This window comes from Uloborus diversus, chromosome 7 (assembly GCF_026930045.1).
Source record: "Uloborus diversus isolate 005 chromosome 7, Udiv.v.3.1, whole genome shotgun sequence".
In the NCBI taxonomy this organism is placed as follows: domain Eukaryota; kingdom Metazoa; phylum Arthropoda; class Arachnida; order Araneae; family Uloboridae; genus Uloborus; species Uloborus diversus.
This window is the reverse complement of record NC_072737.1, coordinates 143888761-143904973: the sequence shown is the minus strand read 5'-3', so window position 1 is coordinate 143904973 and position 16213 is coordinate 143888761. Positions and strand designations below refer to the sequence as shown.

At 33.8% G+C, this 16213-nt stretch overlaps 2 protein-coding genes across 3 annotated transcripts in view; one reads left to right on the top strand and one right to left on the bottom strand.

Moving 5' to 3' along the window:
- LOC129226500 (uncharacterized) overlaps positions 1-4370 on the top strand; it is a 65649-nt gene extending 61279 nt beyond the window's left edge. Inside the window, exon 15 of one of the 2 annotated variants that reach the window (XM_054861110.1) lies at positions 4155-4370. In XM_054861110.1, the coding sequence (XP_054717085.1) occupies positions 4155-4243 (89 nt within the window). In that variant the 3' untranslated portion in view covers positions 4244-4370. The remainder of the gene's footprint in view (positions 1-4154) is intronic. The other variant, XM_054861111.1, reaches the window with a different exon arrangement.
- Positions 4371-13768: 9398 nt separating this feature from the next.
- The window catches only part of LOC129226133 (gamma-glutamyl hydrolase-like), a 44931-nt gene continuing 42486 nt past the window's right edge, over positions 13769-16213 (bottom strand). The window contains exons 8-9 of the mRNA XM_054860731.1: positions 16031-16177; positions 13769-14285 (exon numbers count right to left, since the gene is read on the bottom strand). Coding sequence (XP_054716706.1) covers positions 14158-14285; positions 16031-16177 — 275 coding nt within the window. The 3' untranslated portion in view covers positions 13769-14157. The remainder of the gene's footprint in view (positions 14286-16030; positions 16178-16213) is intronic.

Sequence of the window (16213 nt, the reverse complement as noted above, 5' to 3'; positions counted from 1 at the left end):
GCAACATTAATATATGTATCTCAAATTTTGATAAAACTTACTTCATTTTCTAACTTTACAAACAATGGTTACCAAATTTAATTTACTCAAGTTGAAATAATCAAGAATATGTACTATAAGGTGGTTCAAAAAAAATTTTTTTTCAGCTACAGTCCAAGACACCCCTTATTTTTTTTTGACTTACTAATAGTATTGTGCTGTAAAAATTTTAGCTTCTTACTCAAATTTTAAGAGGGTGCTCAATGACCACTTAATTTAACATTAGCCCTAGCATAGAAAAAGTCACAAATTTAGAAACATTTAATTTCCCCAGCTGTTTTTTTTTTTTTTTTTTTTTGTAAATAATTATTTTATTGCAATGTATATGTATATAGCTCATGTATATTATAATATGTAAAATTGTTTTTTCAGTTCAATGTATTTTTTTAACCCCCATATTACAAACCACAAGTCTAAAAACATTGAGTGGAGTCCTGTTTTCTAGAAGAAACTTTTTTTTAAGTGTATTTTTGAACCACGTGAAGAGCAAATTACTATAATATAGAATTAAGAATTAATGTAAATGTAGCATATCTTCTTTTCAATAGCGAGGAGCCTCTGCCTTACATCAAGTGAAAGAACTGCCAAATAAACAATTGTGACATCTATATCACACAAAAAAAAGTTAATTGCTAGTAATCTGAACTAAAAACTTATGAAACCTAAACCTTTTCAATTATTGCCTTCCAGCCCTCCAGTCCAGTACATTCACTGCGCTTTTAGATTTCGGCTTGTAAAAAAAAATCATGCATCTTTTAGCTCCAAATATTTCCCTTATTTGTTGCTCATAAAGCAGGGGTGCTTCCCCCCAGTGGCGCCGACTCCATAGGGCTTGAGGGGGCCCGAGCCCCCTCAATAGTTTGTTTTGGGGGCAGAGCCCCCTCAATAATTTAAGAACATTATTTGTCATATTATGGTTTCTAAAATCACAAAATTATGTTGGTATTTTTTACTTTCCTTGTTTGAAGATAGTTACATTGTAAAATACATTCAGTAATAAATTAAAACAAAACACTATTGCGGTAGTAAACAGGTTAATTGAAAACGAGTGGTGTGAATAATGATAGTGTTACGGTGCTGAGAGCACTCATAGAATTTGTCCCACTGCGCGAACCTCCGGGTAAGTCTGTCACCGGCGGTGCTCTCATCTAAGTGTTGATGATCTGGAAAAAATATATCAATGTTTGATTTGTACATTCAATGGAAGGCGTGATAGTTTTCTTCAATTATTAGAGTTAATAAAGTAATCTGTATTATCTTTTTTAACTCTATCAAAGCATTTATTTTGAGACATTATTTTTATTAAATGAGCTCTGAGCCGTATTCAAAGCAAGCTTAAATTAGTTATTTCACTTATAGTAATCAAAGTGCGACAGCAATCTTCTATGCTTTATTCTTTTAATGATTGTTTAGATTTATTTAAATATTATTTCACTCTTTTCAGAGCTACATATTCAATGCTCTGTAATAGACTAAAAGCATAATTATTAATGTAAATTAAATTAGCTTTTTTCGAAAATACCATGACTGTTTTTTTTTTTTTTTTTTCAAAGCCAAAAAATGTGTCGGTTTGGCGAGTTTCTCAGAGTGTCGATTTACCGAGAGTCGAGTTTTTGAGGTTCTAATGTTGATCATATGACTCTAAAATGCTTAAAAATCTTTAAAACTCACTATTTTTTATCTCAAATTTAGAAAACTTCCCCTGGCAAGGCCCCCGTCATGGCACCCTCCTCCCAATAGTTGTTATAAATTGGTGCCACTGGGAGTTCCTTTCCATGCAAGTCAAGTGCACTACCTTGTATGTGCTGTAGCTTAGCTATGACGGCACTTCACGGCTCCCCACAAAATGGAACAGTAAAATTGCCCTTCACTTAAGGCAAATGACATGATCTAGCTGAAGCAGAAAATTTGTGTACCAATTTTTAGATTGTTTTACTTTGAAAACGCCATGTCAGATATTGTTTGTTTGTATAATTATACACACCAGAAAATATGTAAGTTGGCATTTTCAAAGCACAAAAATCTGATTTTTTGGGGGGAGGGGGGGCTCCGTGCTTTAACATACTCCCTAGATCCCGGTGACATCGGGCCCCCCCAATAATTTTTCCAAGTCGGCGCCCCTGCTTCCCCCCCCCCCCCCATATTTCTTAACGCCTTAGCGCTTTTTTATTTTTAATCCTCTTTTTTATATATTTTTTAAAAATATATTTATTTTTAATTATTATTGTTTTAAAAGAAAAGTTCTGCGCTTGCTCCGCAATGAAATACGCCCACAGAATAAATAAATAAAGTAAAATAAATAATTAAAAAATCCCCCCAAAAATTTTGATGGCGCAACTTGCGCCATAATCCCCCTGTGGGCACCTGTCATAAAGTTAAATTTTGAGCAATGATCACAAAACTCTCTGATGTGCAGATTTTTTTTTAAATCGGATTACTTTTATTCTGGAAGAATGAAGTGCATTGAAAGTCGTTAAAGATCACTACCAAAATACTAAAAGATTAGTGACACTCCTGTAAAAAAGAAACTTTCTAAATTTAAAATTGCCTAATGAGCTAAATTTACAGAACAAAATTGTTTAGAAGAGTACAATTTCATTTATTAATTTAAAGAAATAATATAAAATATAAAAAGATTATTGCAGCTCATTAAGAACTTCTGTCTCACTCACAGACAAAACAATATGCTGCGTGTCATAACAACTTCAGAATTGCTGACGAAAAAAAGCAGCATTTAGACAGAACCCGCTCCTCAAACTACGAAGAAAAATAATACCTTATGTGCATGTCCGCAGACTGCTATGACGCTCCAATGCCAGAGAGTTGATAAAAAGAACTGCAGGGGGAAGGAGAGAGAGGGGTAGGACGAATGACAACTGGAAAAACAAGGGTGAAAGATTTTTTTTTTTTTTGACGTCATAGAGCGCGCACCACGCTAACTAAGAACGATCGGAAAATAAAAGAAATTCCCCAGACATTTCCAGAAAATTATGCTATTTTTCATTTTCCCTGACCATTTTCATTTTCCCTGACAATCCCAGGTTTTCCCAGTGCTTGGCAACCCTGTATGCACAAAAATGCAACAGGCGCAGGCAGGAGAGGGGAGGCTGTTACAGAAGGCAAAAGCCACTGAGCCAGCCATTCCTGAGAAGGTAGGAGAAACCAGACGTCATCGATCAGAGGTTACAACTCCTTCCCCTGCACAAACTGCTGCATCTTAAAGAGTAAGGACTGGAAAACCACAGTCCTATGCTCAAGCAGTGTGTATGTTTAAGATGGCTGTTGTGAGAGAAACCTTCCCGTCAGAGAGGTTATCTCGCGATGACATTGAACATATTTAGCTTGTTTATCTAAGGATGATAGACCTGATTCTTTCTGAGGATCACATGTCAGAAATGCAATAGGCTTCTTAACAAAAATAGTATCAGAAAGGCTTTTGGTCTTCTTACTGGACTTTACACCTTAAAGCAGCACCTTGCTATAATTGGTGTCAGTAATGATTCAATTTGCAGAGGTTTCCTCTTTATGGAGGAAACTGTTACTCACACCCTGTGTGATTGTGAAGTATTTTCTGCCTATAGGGTTTGAACACCTTGGTCATCATTTGCTTGAACCTTTCGTGATTCATGATATTCCTATTAAGTGTTTGCTGAATTCTGCTTCAGCTACTGTTCTGTTTTAAGACTTCTGTTTGGGGACTAGTACATTAGACCTCTGGTTACAGTGCTCGGTTCGGTTGAGCCCCCCTTTCATTCATTTCATAGCATCAGTTACTCTAAAAATTTAAAGGAAAGCACCATATTGCTTCATAAAAAAGGAAGATCACAAAAATTACAATAAATTTAAATACTGCAGCTAAAGTCCTTCTTTGTACAATTCATCAATAATAATAAGTTCATTTTTCAAGTGAAATCAAAAAATACAATAGTAATAATTTCCGAAAAGTGTTTTTCAAAAAGCATTTTTTGGATTCATTTTGAAAAATTTTGGAGGGATTTTGAACTTTGAAATCCTACCCCTTAAATGTATACCTGATTTAGTTGCTATTTAACATAAATGCATAGATTTAATGTAAAATAGAAATATGTAATTACTGTGTTATTGTTACTTTTTAGATATTTACTCTTCATTTATTTTTGCAGGAAATCGTTTTATGGCTCCTAGAAAAAGTTTCCGAAAAGAGTATGCCTTTAGTGCCTACTGAATTTATTGCTGAGGTGATCAATGAGCAATATTTTATACTGAATGTGTATGTTAGTTTGTATATTTAGTTTTTATTAATTATTAAATACATATTGAAGAATAAAGGTTTTGTTCTTTAAAAGATACAGTAGGTTTTTCATTAATGATGGAATAACAATTTAGAGTTAATCTGCATTCTAAAAATTGTCTTTACATGCAATCTTGCTTTTATATAGTTGGGCAATAGGCACTGCCCTTAAAGCATATGTGTCAGGGCACAAAAACACTAAATTTTGAAGGAAGAAAAAACTTTATTATTCAGCTTTAAATAAAGCTTGCTAAACTGCCCGCACTCTTAATTTGTTTGATTTTTATGAGTCAAAGCTTTTTGCCCTGTAATAAAATATAAAAGTTTACTTAAGTCAATTTTTTCAAGTTTTTTCTACCTAAATTCTATTTTTCAAAAAATTGCCATGATACTGTATTAACACGTTAACAAACCAAGTAGATTTAGATTTTCCAGATTATATCACATAAATCAAGTGTACACATTATTAAAATGGAATACCAGATTTTAAGCTTTTTTCTTTCAAGTAACGTTCCTTCAATTTGGATTTTTGAAAAAAGTTCTAAATTTTATTTCAGAAATTACACTACTAGACCAAAATAAAGGAAAATATTTATTAGCCAAAAATTGAATACAAAAACTAAGTAATTTGTTTAAAAAAGGTACTAAAATAGAATGTCTATTTTGTTCATTATATTAAAAAAAAATAAGCATTTATTTTCCTATAAACATAAATACATTACAATGACACAAGTAGCAATAAGAATTGTAAGACACATGTGTCAAGGCTACAGGTTACAAGAAATCTTTGAAATAAATAAATGAGCTTATGGATGATAGTACATTTGAATTACATGCCTGCAATTCTTATTGCCATTTGTGCAATTTAGTTGTTTTTATAATGTTTTCACTTAATTGCAAAGGCAAAAAATTTATTTCATTGTATGTACAGTCCCTGTGGCAGAATTTTATTTTACTTTCTGTGACAAATTTTCTGAACCTAATTTCTTTCTGCAAGAATGCTCCGTGAAGTGAAAAATGAACTAATGGACAAACTAAAGTGCAATTCATTTCAAAAGTGAAAATTTTATTTATTTATTAACAAATTTTACACAACTTCTTGTTTAAGTAAATTCATTTATACAAAAATGAGAAGCATTAAAGCTCAGTATCAGGGCTTCCAACAGATTTTCAGTTCTCGCTAGAGAAAAAAAGGGACCTTGAGCTAAATCTATATGTTAAAAATATTAATACCATGGTAACAGCAATTGCTAAGTGGAAAAAAAATCAAATCTAACCAAAAGCAATGTAAATTATTATGCTAATTTATGTAATGGTAATGTAAATTATTATGTTATAGCAGGGGGTAATTTCTTAAACAGAGATGCCACTCTCATGTTTAAGTTTTCAGTCTTAATCTCTTAGCACTTATCTAGTTCTTATGACCAGAAAAATACAGATGCAACATCTATTCAATATTCAAAGAAATAAGATCCGAAGAAAAAATAATTTTTAATTAAAATATGCATTACTGTTTGGGGCAAAAAAAACCCTTCCCCAAAGAAAAAAAAACTAAAACATGCATGTGATTTGAAAAAATAAATAAGGATCAGAAGATCCCTCTTCCTAGGGAAAAAAACTAAATTAAAATATAAATTACACAATTACAACGAAGTATCCCCCTCCCCCCAAAAGGAAAATGAAATTTAATTAAAATATGCATTACAGTTTGGAAGAAAAAAAAAATCCCATGCATGTGATTTGAGGAAAAAATGAATAAGTAAAGGTCACCCTAACATTTAAAAAAAAAAAAAAAAAACTTAATGTATGCAATACACAAATAAATTTATTTAAAAAGCACATTTTAGTCGGAACAAATTGAAAATTCAACCACTCCCCAGAAGAAAATAGAATTTTATTAAAATACTAAAGCAAACTTTATTGCAAAATTCAAAGCAAGATTAATGCATTTAAAGCAAAAAGAAATCCCACCCTGCCTTCTCCCTCATGAGAAAAAGAATTTAAATCAAGTATTAGAGCAAATAAAAGTTCCCTTTCCATACGAAGAAAAAAGAATTTAATTAGACTATGCATTTAGAAAAAATCTAACTCCTCCAAAGAGAAAAGATTTTCATTCATATAAGCACCCATATCTGAATAAAGATTGGTCAGCCTAAAATACCACACAATTTATCAAGTATTCCATCTGTTTTTTGTTGCTGCAACCTACGACCCCGCTAATAAGCCTTTTTTAAGGGCTTAAAATAATTTTTCAATAGAGATGAAAAAAGCTCGAAAAGAAATGAAAATAAAAATAAGTCAGCACAAGTGTTTCACACAAACATATGCATTGCAATGCAGCCAATGCGAAACCACTCTTCTTTGATTAACACAAGGTTGCTTTAAAATCGCTCCACGTGGGGAGAAGTTCTGGTTAGAACGGTTTTTATCCATGCCATTGCAGACTACCACAGTCATCGATGATCGCTCGATTTGGCTATCACCAAAAAATTTTTTTTGTAAAATGTTGCAATTATTTGTTGCAGAAAATCAGGCCTTTTCCTTATTTCGTAGTCTAGTTACATTTTTTACTGTGAAACAGTTATCCTTTGGTATTGTTCTGCAGAATGGTTTTATTGCTGACGTTTTTTTCCCTTTCCCCACCCTTAGTTCAAAATCTTTCTGCACGAACTCTCTCATTCTGCGACAATGTCGCCAGTGTTCTGCTGCGGGGTGTACAGTAACCTCTCGTTATATGGCGCTTTTCGGGGGACAAAGAAAAAGTGTGATATATCGGAAAGCGTAATATAACCGAGGTCATTAAAAATAGTTATCCATCCAACAGACAAGCAAATTAGCATTCACACTTTTTGACATGTTTTTCAAATGGTTTCAATGTAGGTCACGAATGTACTATCACACATATTAAAATTTAAACAATGTTTGGTACTTCCTCCAGAAAATGTTACCTCGTGAAAAGTTTAATTTTTTAATTGTTTTCTATGGCAACAGTTTTGATAATTGTTGTGTTCTTTCTTCTTTTTTATTGCAAAAGTGTTGTTGCATCTAATGAAGTAGTGGCTTCATGCGTTGTTTATTTTGAAGTAGTGGCTTCATATATATTATTAGAAGTTAATTAGGAGTAGTGGCTCCGACTAATAAAGTGTGTTGATTTAACTTTTATACAGTCCACATTGTGTTTTGCAAGTATATTCATTTCGAACCAGAACGTAACATAGAAATGGTCCTCCAGAGACCGGAGCTTTGAGTAATTAGCCGGTGAGTCATTTAGAATTATTGTTCACTTTATTTCGTCAAACTATGAATGAATTGAAAATAAAATTATTTGTCGCCAAGGCGGCATTAAATCGCCATAATGAAAAAGTAGAGAATTCTGTTGAAAAAGCCGATTTGGTGGAACTCAAGTTATTTGAAACCAAGACAAATCAATTATCGGTAGAGATAAATTCCATTTTTGATGCAATTTATGGAATGTGTAAGGAAACTGAAATCGAGGAATTTATGAATGAAAATTATTTACTGCAAGATATAATTGACGACCTTGCTTTAAAAATTAATCGCGCAAAAGATAGTGTGAGTGTGAAAACCGAAAAACTTGTTCTACAAGAAAATGGCGACAATTTCGCACAAGTTAAATTACCTGTTCTTTCTCTTCCCATTTTTTCGGGGAAAATTGAAGAGTGGCTAACTTTTAAGGATTTATTCACGACTAGTGTTCATGAAAATAAAAGCATTTCAGATGCAATGAAATTGCAATATTTGAAGGCTAGTTGTAAAGATGAAGCGTTAAGAATTATAAATTCTATGCCGATTTCAAATGCAAACTATTCGGTTGCTTGGCAACTACTTGAAGATAGGTTTTCTGATAAGCGAGAACTAGTAAATGCACTTATTAGAAAATTGTTTAATTTACAAAGAATTAATGAATCGCCTCAGGCAATTCTTAATTTAATTGATTCAGCTAATGAATTTGTGAGCTCTTTGGCTGTTATAGGTCATAAAATTGAAGAATTTGCTGAAGTTATGGTTGTTTACGCATTAGTTGAAAAATTGGACAAAAATACGAGAAGTTGGTGGGAACGGGAATTAAAAAAAGATGAATTAGGTACCTTGGAGCAATTATTCTCATTTCTTCGTGTACAAGCTCGTACTTTACAGAACAGTAAAAATTCTTTTAACGAAAAGAAAAATTCTAATTGCAAAGTCACATCTTTGTTGACTGAAGCAAAAGTAGATTGTACATTTTGTAAAGGTAATCATGCATTGGTGAAATGTTTTAAATTTAAAAATGTGCCTGTTCAGAAAAGAATTAATTTTGTCAAGTTTAATAATCTGTGTTTTTGTTGTCTTTCTTCCTCTCACCTGTTAAAATTCTGTAAATGTCCTCAAAAATGCAAAGAGTGCGGAAAATTGCATAATTCTATACTGCATATTGATAGGGGTGATAAAGGTATGAGTGCAGTGAATTCGGACAATAAACAAATCTCTAGTACCCTCTCTATTGAAGCTGAATCTTGTACTCCAGGAAAAATGTGCAATTCTGATGAAAGTAAAAATAACGCTAGGCTTTCCGGTGAACTTCCTAGCATCTACACAGGTACTACTTCTCTTCAAGTGGAAGAAAGAGTATCTAGGGGTGAAAATAAAGAAGTATTCTATGTACAGTTCTTATCAAGGCTTTAGATTCTTCTGGGAGGTTTCAGTTATGTCGTGCCTTATTAGACCCTGGTAGTCAAGCTAATTTTATTACTGAAGATTGTGTTAATCGACTTGGATTAGGTAGAAAAAAGGCAAACATAGCGGTGTCATGCCTTGGCGCTACTGCCGCTCGTACTAATGGTCTTGTAGACTTGGAGTTTTCTCCGCATTTCGATTCTAAGCCAAAGCTTAAAAGTTCAGCATTTGTAATGAATAAAATTGTGGGAAATCTACCGCACACATCAATTGATGTTAGAATTCAAGAAGCCTTCAAGGATCTAGTACTCGCAGACCCCTCTTTTCATAAGTCAGCTCGAATTGACATTTTGCTTGGTATAGATATTTTCCTTCAAGTGTTAAAAGGTGAAATTAGCAACGGAGGTGATGGTTATCCCTCAGCAGTTCGTTCTTCTTTTGGCTGGATCATTTCAGGATCTGTCAATTTATTTAGGGATAATGTTCCACTTGTGTTAAATAATATAGATATTGATACTAATGAACTTATTTCTAAGTTTTGGGAGTTGGACTCGGTGCCATCTGTTAGTTTTCTATCAAGTGCTGAGAAGGCTTGTGAGGAACATTTCAAAAATACTCATTCTAGGGCTGAAGATGGAAAATACATAGTAAAATTGCCTTTCCACACCTCTCCAACAGAATTAGGTGAATCTAGACAGCATGCTTTACGCAGGTTGAATGCAGTTGAACGTTCCTTAAGCTCAAACCCGGCAAAATATAAACAGTACCAGGATTTTATGAAGGAATATCTTGAACTGAAACACATGGAACCAGTTCCCGAAACTGATTATGCAAAGAGTGAAGCATATTACATTCCTCATTTTCTAGTTTTGAGAGAGTCTAGTACAACAACGAAATTGAGGGTGGTGTTTGATGCATCGTCCAAATCATCATCAGGATACTCCCTAAATGATCTATTGATGGTGGGCCCACTCTTGCAGTTGGAATTGTATCCCATTCTACTTCGATTCAGAACATTTCCAGTTGCAGTCTGTGCCGATGTGGAGAAAATGTTTCGACAAATAAGGGTACATCCTGAAGACGTAGATTGGCAGAGAATTTTGTGGAGAAGTAATTTAGAAGAACCGGTAAAAGAATACAGATTGCTCACGGTAACGTATGGAACTGCAAGTGCGCCATTTCTCTCCACGAGAATAATACATCAGCTTGCCTTAGACGAGAAGGATAGCTATCCCCTTGCTTCAAACGCTACATTGAATCATTTTTACGTTGATGACCTTTTAAGTGGTGCGTCATCGGAAGAAGAAGCATCTGAGCTTGTGAAGCAGTTAAAGACTATGATGGCAAAGGGAGGATTTAATCTTCGTAAGTGGAAATCTAATAACACCAACGTGATTAAAGAATTCCTAGATGAAGAAGAGGCTGTAAACTTAGAAACTGAAGTTAAGGTTCTTGGTATCCAGTGGTGTCCAAAAGCTGATTATTTTAGTTTTAGCATTGAGTCTGTGAAACAAAAGCTAGAATACTCCAAGAGGGAAATACTGTCTGAGATTTCCCGTGTATTTGATCCTTTGGGATTGCTTTCCCCTTGTGTAGTGTTTATGAAAGTGTTACTTCAAGAATTGTGGAAGTATAAGCTTTCTTGGGATCAAATCATTCCCGAAGAATTAAATAGGAATTGGATATCATTTTGTGAAGAACTGCATCTCCTTGAACAAATGAAAATTCCAAGATTAGTTCTAACTTCTTCGCATGCAGATATAGAGTTGCACGCATTTTGTGATGCTTCAGAAAAAGCGTACTGTGCAGCAATTTATGTGAGATGTTTATTACCGAACTCGGATTTTCGTGTGTCTTTGCTTACTGCGAAAACAAGGGTAGCACCGTTGAAAACTCAGTCTCTGCCTCGTTTGGAACTGTGCTCAGCATTGTTGCTAGCTGATTTGTTAGCTGCTGTTTTCAAAAATATTCAAGTTCCAGTTCAGAATACTGTAGCATGGACTGATTCCAAAATAACTCTCGCATGGCTTGCAACTGAACCATATAAATGGCAAGCATTTGTTGCAAACAGAGTGTCTAAAATTCAGACAACCATCCCATCAGTCAAGTGGTTTCACGTCCGTGGAACTGAAAATCCATCGGATCTAGGAACCAGAGGTTTACTTCCGTCTCAATTAATCAGCAATGACATGTGGTTACGAGGTCCAAACTGGTTAAGTCAACCTATGAGTAGTTTCATACCATTAGACGTTACAGAGACATATTCTCTTCCTGAATGTGCTGTAGAAGAGAAGCAAAAAATCATTACGTGCGCATCTAAATTAAAATTCGTTCCTGAATTCGTGGCAAAAACATCTTTGTTTACAAAATTGATACGTGTTTGTGCATGGGTTTTGAGATATTTGAACAATAGCTGTACCAGTCGTACCAAAATCTCTGGTTGTTTGACATCCAAAGAACTTCATAACTCAGTGCCTTGTGTGGTGCGAACAATTCAAGAAAATGAGTTCACGTCCGAGAGAAAATTGCTAACTAAAGGAATGCTATTACCGCGTAATAGTAAATTGCTTCCTCTAAATGTGTTTCTTGACTCTGACGGCATTCTTCTCTGAAGGAGGCAGACTTTCCAAACATCAATCCTTATCGTACGATCAAAAGCATCCCATGCTGTTACCGAAAAATCACAGCTTTACAGAGAAGGTCATAGATTACTATCACACAACTTATATCCATGCTGGACCGCAGCAAACGTTGTCTTTAATAAGACAAAAATTCTGGTTTGTTGATGGTAGATCAGTTGTTAGAAAACAACTTAAGAAATGCTTGAAGTGCTTCAAGTTGAGTTTGAAATCGGCTCCTCAAGTGATGGGAGATCTTCCGGCGTCAAGGATTGAGCAAACTCGTCCTTTTGAAATTTTTGGAATTGATTTTGCTGGACCCCTTTACACAAAATGTGCTCATAAAAGATCAGTTACCAAGTTTAAGTCTTACATTTGTCTTTTCATTTGTTCAGCAACCAAGGCAGTACACCTAGAACTTGTCTCAGAATTATCGACTGCTGCATTTCTAGCAACATTGCGCAGATTTATATCCAGAAGAGGATGTCCAAGTAAAATACTATCAGATAATGGATCAAATTTCAAGGGAACTTCAAGAGTTCTTAAAAGGTTATACCAATTGTGCCGTGAAGCAGAAGTGTAAGATTTCAGTTCAATGAAAGGAATAGAATGGTCCTTCATTCCTCCATATGCACCTCATTTCGGAGGACTGTGGGAAGCTGCTATTAAAAGTACTAAACAATTGCTAGTGAAAGTGTCCGGTTCTGCGCTTCTCAACTTTGAGGAGTTTCACACGCTCCTTCTTCAAATAGAAGCCTGTCTCAACTCCAGACCTCTTACCGCATTATCATCCGACCCATCAGACCTCAGTGCCCTGACTCCAGCTCATTTTCTTGTTGGGGGTCCCATTCACCAATTTCCTGAGCCAAGTACTTCATCTAGAGCTTCTTCTCTCTCTGAGAGATGGAAGCTCATTCAGAGACTTCGCCTGGATTTCTGGAACCGCTGGTCAAGAGATTATCTTCATACTCTTCAACCTCGCTCCAAGTGGTGGAAGGAGCAGCCAAATTTGAAGGTTGGGGACATTGTTCTAGTTCACAGAGAAAATGCCGCGCCACAAGAGTGGACTCTTGGTCGGTTTGTTGACCTTTTTCCCGGAACTGATGGAAGCGTCCGAGTAGTGACTGTGTATACTAAATACGGACATTTTAAAAGAGGCATAAATAAGGTTTATTTACTTCCAATTTCAACTTAACTATTTATTTATTTAAATTCTTTGTTGTAGTTTGTAATTTAGTTGTTGCCATTTATTATTTCTAAAAAAAAAATTATTCCATAAAAAATATATGTTGAAACCTAATGAGATTTCAAGGGGAGCGGTATGTTTGGTACTTCCTCCAGAAAATGTTACCTCGTGAAAAGTTTAATTTTTTAATTGTTTTCTATGGCAACAGTTTTGATAATTGTTGTGTTCTTTCTTCTTTTTTATTGCAAAAGTGTTGTTGCATCTAATAAAGTAGTGGCTTCATGCGTTGTTTATTTTGAAGTAGTGGCTTCATATATATTATTAGAAGTTAATTAGGAGTAGTGGCTCCGACTAATAAAGTGTGTTGATTTAACTTTTATACAGTCCACATTGTGTTTTGCAAGTATATTCATTTCGAACCAGAACGTAACAAACAAGACTAAAATTTATGAAAATTTTAGCATCAGAAAGGTACAAACTTAAAATGGCAAATGAAAATTATCTTTCCTTGCTACGTGGAGATAAGAGAGAACTCTCTTATTCCCAATAGACTTTCTAATCTCTTGGATTTGCTGTAGAAAGGATGTAAAAGGTAAAAGAAACTAGATTGTTTTCAGAAAACTCTTTCACCCGTCTAGATCTTTCTTCCTTTCTTTGATGCAAATACAGATTTGTGCATCCAAGCAAAAATCTTTTCCGTCCTAAAAGGCTTCTTCTGCTTGGACTAATAAGAGTGACACCTGCCTGTTGTCTCTCACTCATTGTAAAGGCCTTAGTATCAAGACAAAAGAAAATGTCAAGTAGTTTACAAACCATCTTAAACTGAAGGGTATGTACACTTGGATGACAGAAATTGCTGCTGCTTTTCCTGCGAATTCAGAAGAATAGAAGCATTTTCATTTTGTGTTCATTGACAAAATAAAGAAAGAGACATTTTCTGAGTGTAATGCCAATATTTTTTCACAAATGGTTTGAAACTAAAAGCAAGGTTTTTTTTTTTTGGCTTTAATATTTTGGGAGACAGAAGAAAAGAGCGATATATCTGAATGAGCGATATAACAAGGGGTTACCGTATTTTGTAAAAACTAATCATATATACAAGTAATAATAACGATAAAAGATGCACATGCAAAGGCTCACACCAGTTTATAAAAGTTGCAGTTGTGTATTAAAATTAATAACAAATGAATATTCCAACAAAAATGAAGTTTGAATAGTGTTGATTTTAATCTAAAAATTTTAAGCCAGTGACTTTAACTTTTATAAAAAATAAAACAATTGTCCAAAAAAAGCCTTTAGAAGTGATGCATTTAGTAGCTTATTTTTCATGAAGCACAAAAATTTTTGAAATGTATGGCAACATTGAATTCTTATTCAAAATAATATTTTTGTTGAACTGAATTGTTATTATATTTTCCTGTAAAAAACGGATTGTAATTATAAATTAACAAATCATCTTCGTCTTCTTTGTATGGGAACTTGTTTAAATTCTTCCTGGCTGGGGAAAAAAAATATTTCTTCAAACATGAATACATACAGAAAAGCTTAATATAATAAGTAATGCACAACAAATTAAAGCCAGAGAATTATTGAATTTTTGTGATTACAAAACAAGGATTGATTTTTTTAAAATACTTTTTTGCTTTTAAATCAATCGGTCCTCCACAAGGGGGAAAAAAACTCCTACAAAAGAAGGGAACAAAGATTCCCTTGAACAAACTGTGAGCAGAAATATTTGTTGTGGTCAAACTTAAGAGGCTTTAGTAATCATGAATTTGTCTGGAAGGAAGTTGTTTTCTGTATCCAGTATTCACAAGGTTAATCATTTCGGCCCTGCAATTGTTGCATCTTCTTGGTAAAGAAAATAAATGGGAATGATAGAAATATTAAGTTCAAATGATCAAACAGATTTAACTCAACCAACTGAAGGTGTGGAGCATCATAACATTTTAAAATTCAACTTAATCAAATATGGTTAAAAATAATTAACAATTTTAAATTTAAAACTATTTAATGAAATAGGAAATCAATGCAACGCAACCATTGAAATTAGAATGTAACATAACCCCCAGGGGTCGATTCAAGCACAAGTTGGATCCACTTTGTGGCCCTTTTACAAAATTCTCTATCGTGAAAGTGGCCCCTTCGCAAAATTTCATATTTTAAAATTAACCTTTTACAAAATTTCATTTGTAAAAACTTCTTCTTTCATCACTTTTAAGCTTGATCAATTCGTCTGAAATCAAAATGTCAGCAAAAGAAAAACCGCTAGCTTCCAAGTCATTCCCAGTGAGAGAGATTTCTGATTAGATTTTTGATAGCTAAACCTGTTCTGATACAATATGAGAGGATTCTTTTCACAAAAAATAAAGAAAAGAAAAATGGTCAAGAAATAGTTTTTTCACCACAAAAATGAAGTTCAAATTTTATTTTTATTTTTCTAAAGTAAAAAAAATAACCTTTGAATAAAAAAACTGCAACAAAACGTGTTCTTAAAATAATGCACTTAAAAGATTTTGTTGAAAATCGCAAGTGAAAAATAATGACAGAGCCGCCATCTTTGGCGGCCTGTATCTCGGTCCAGGGTTTTTTTTGGGCAAAACCGAAAATCACTTATTTCTTACTTTTTAATGAATTTTAACATATGTTAAATTCAAAAAAATCTGAGACCATCAAGGTTACCCTTTGGTTGAATTGACATGGATTTTACCAAAGATATTGTCTGTAGTGTATATTAGACATAGGAGAGGTGATTATCACTTATTCATTTCTAGGGCCTACTCAAGGAAGTACTGGCTTGACTTAATAATTACTAGCAGTACTGATTGACTTTTCATTTGTGGGCCAAAGTTACCCTAGTTGACTACCAAAAAATGAAGGATTGGAAGCATTTTTGTAATATGCTGCAGTTTCTTTACAAGATTTTTCTTTTGGTACAAGAAGATGCATATTTTTTGTTTCACTGAAAAAGTTTTTCATCAACTAGACGTGATTTCAAAAAAGAAAAATAGATTGTAAAAACTCTGGTAGCCGAATATCTTGCCGAATAAAAAATCTGAAGTTACCTGTGGTGGGGGCACATTTCTGGTACTGAAGGGGTTAACTAGTTCATTTTTCATACTGGGTGAAAAGCTTGGTATATTAATGAATGAAATATAATTTTAGTCTTCAAAATTATTACTTAATCAAATTCTAAATGTTTATGACAATATTTTCTTCATTTTTCAAAAAAATTATATTTACCTTCATTGACAAAGAAATTAGCAAAATACTGAGATACTCTTATTGATTCAGATGAGTGTGGTATGTTGTGTTCTTTATCAGAGATAACCCATTCAAACATTACTTTTTCTGGGTGAAAAGCAACGCCATAAAATGGATAATTTATAGCTGAAAAATAAGAAACAAAAAATTGTAGTTATGAAA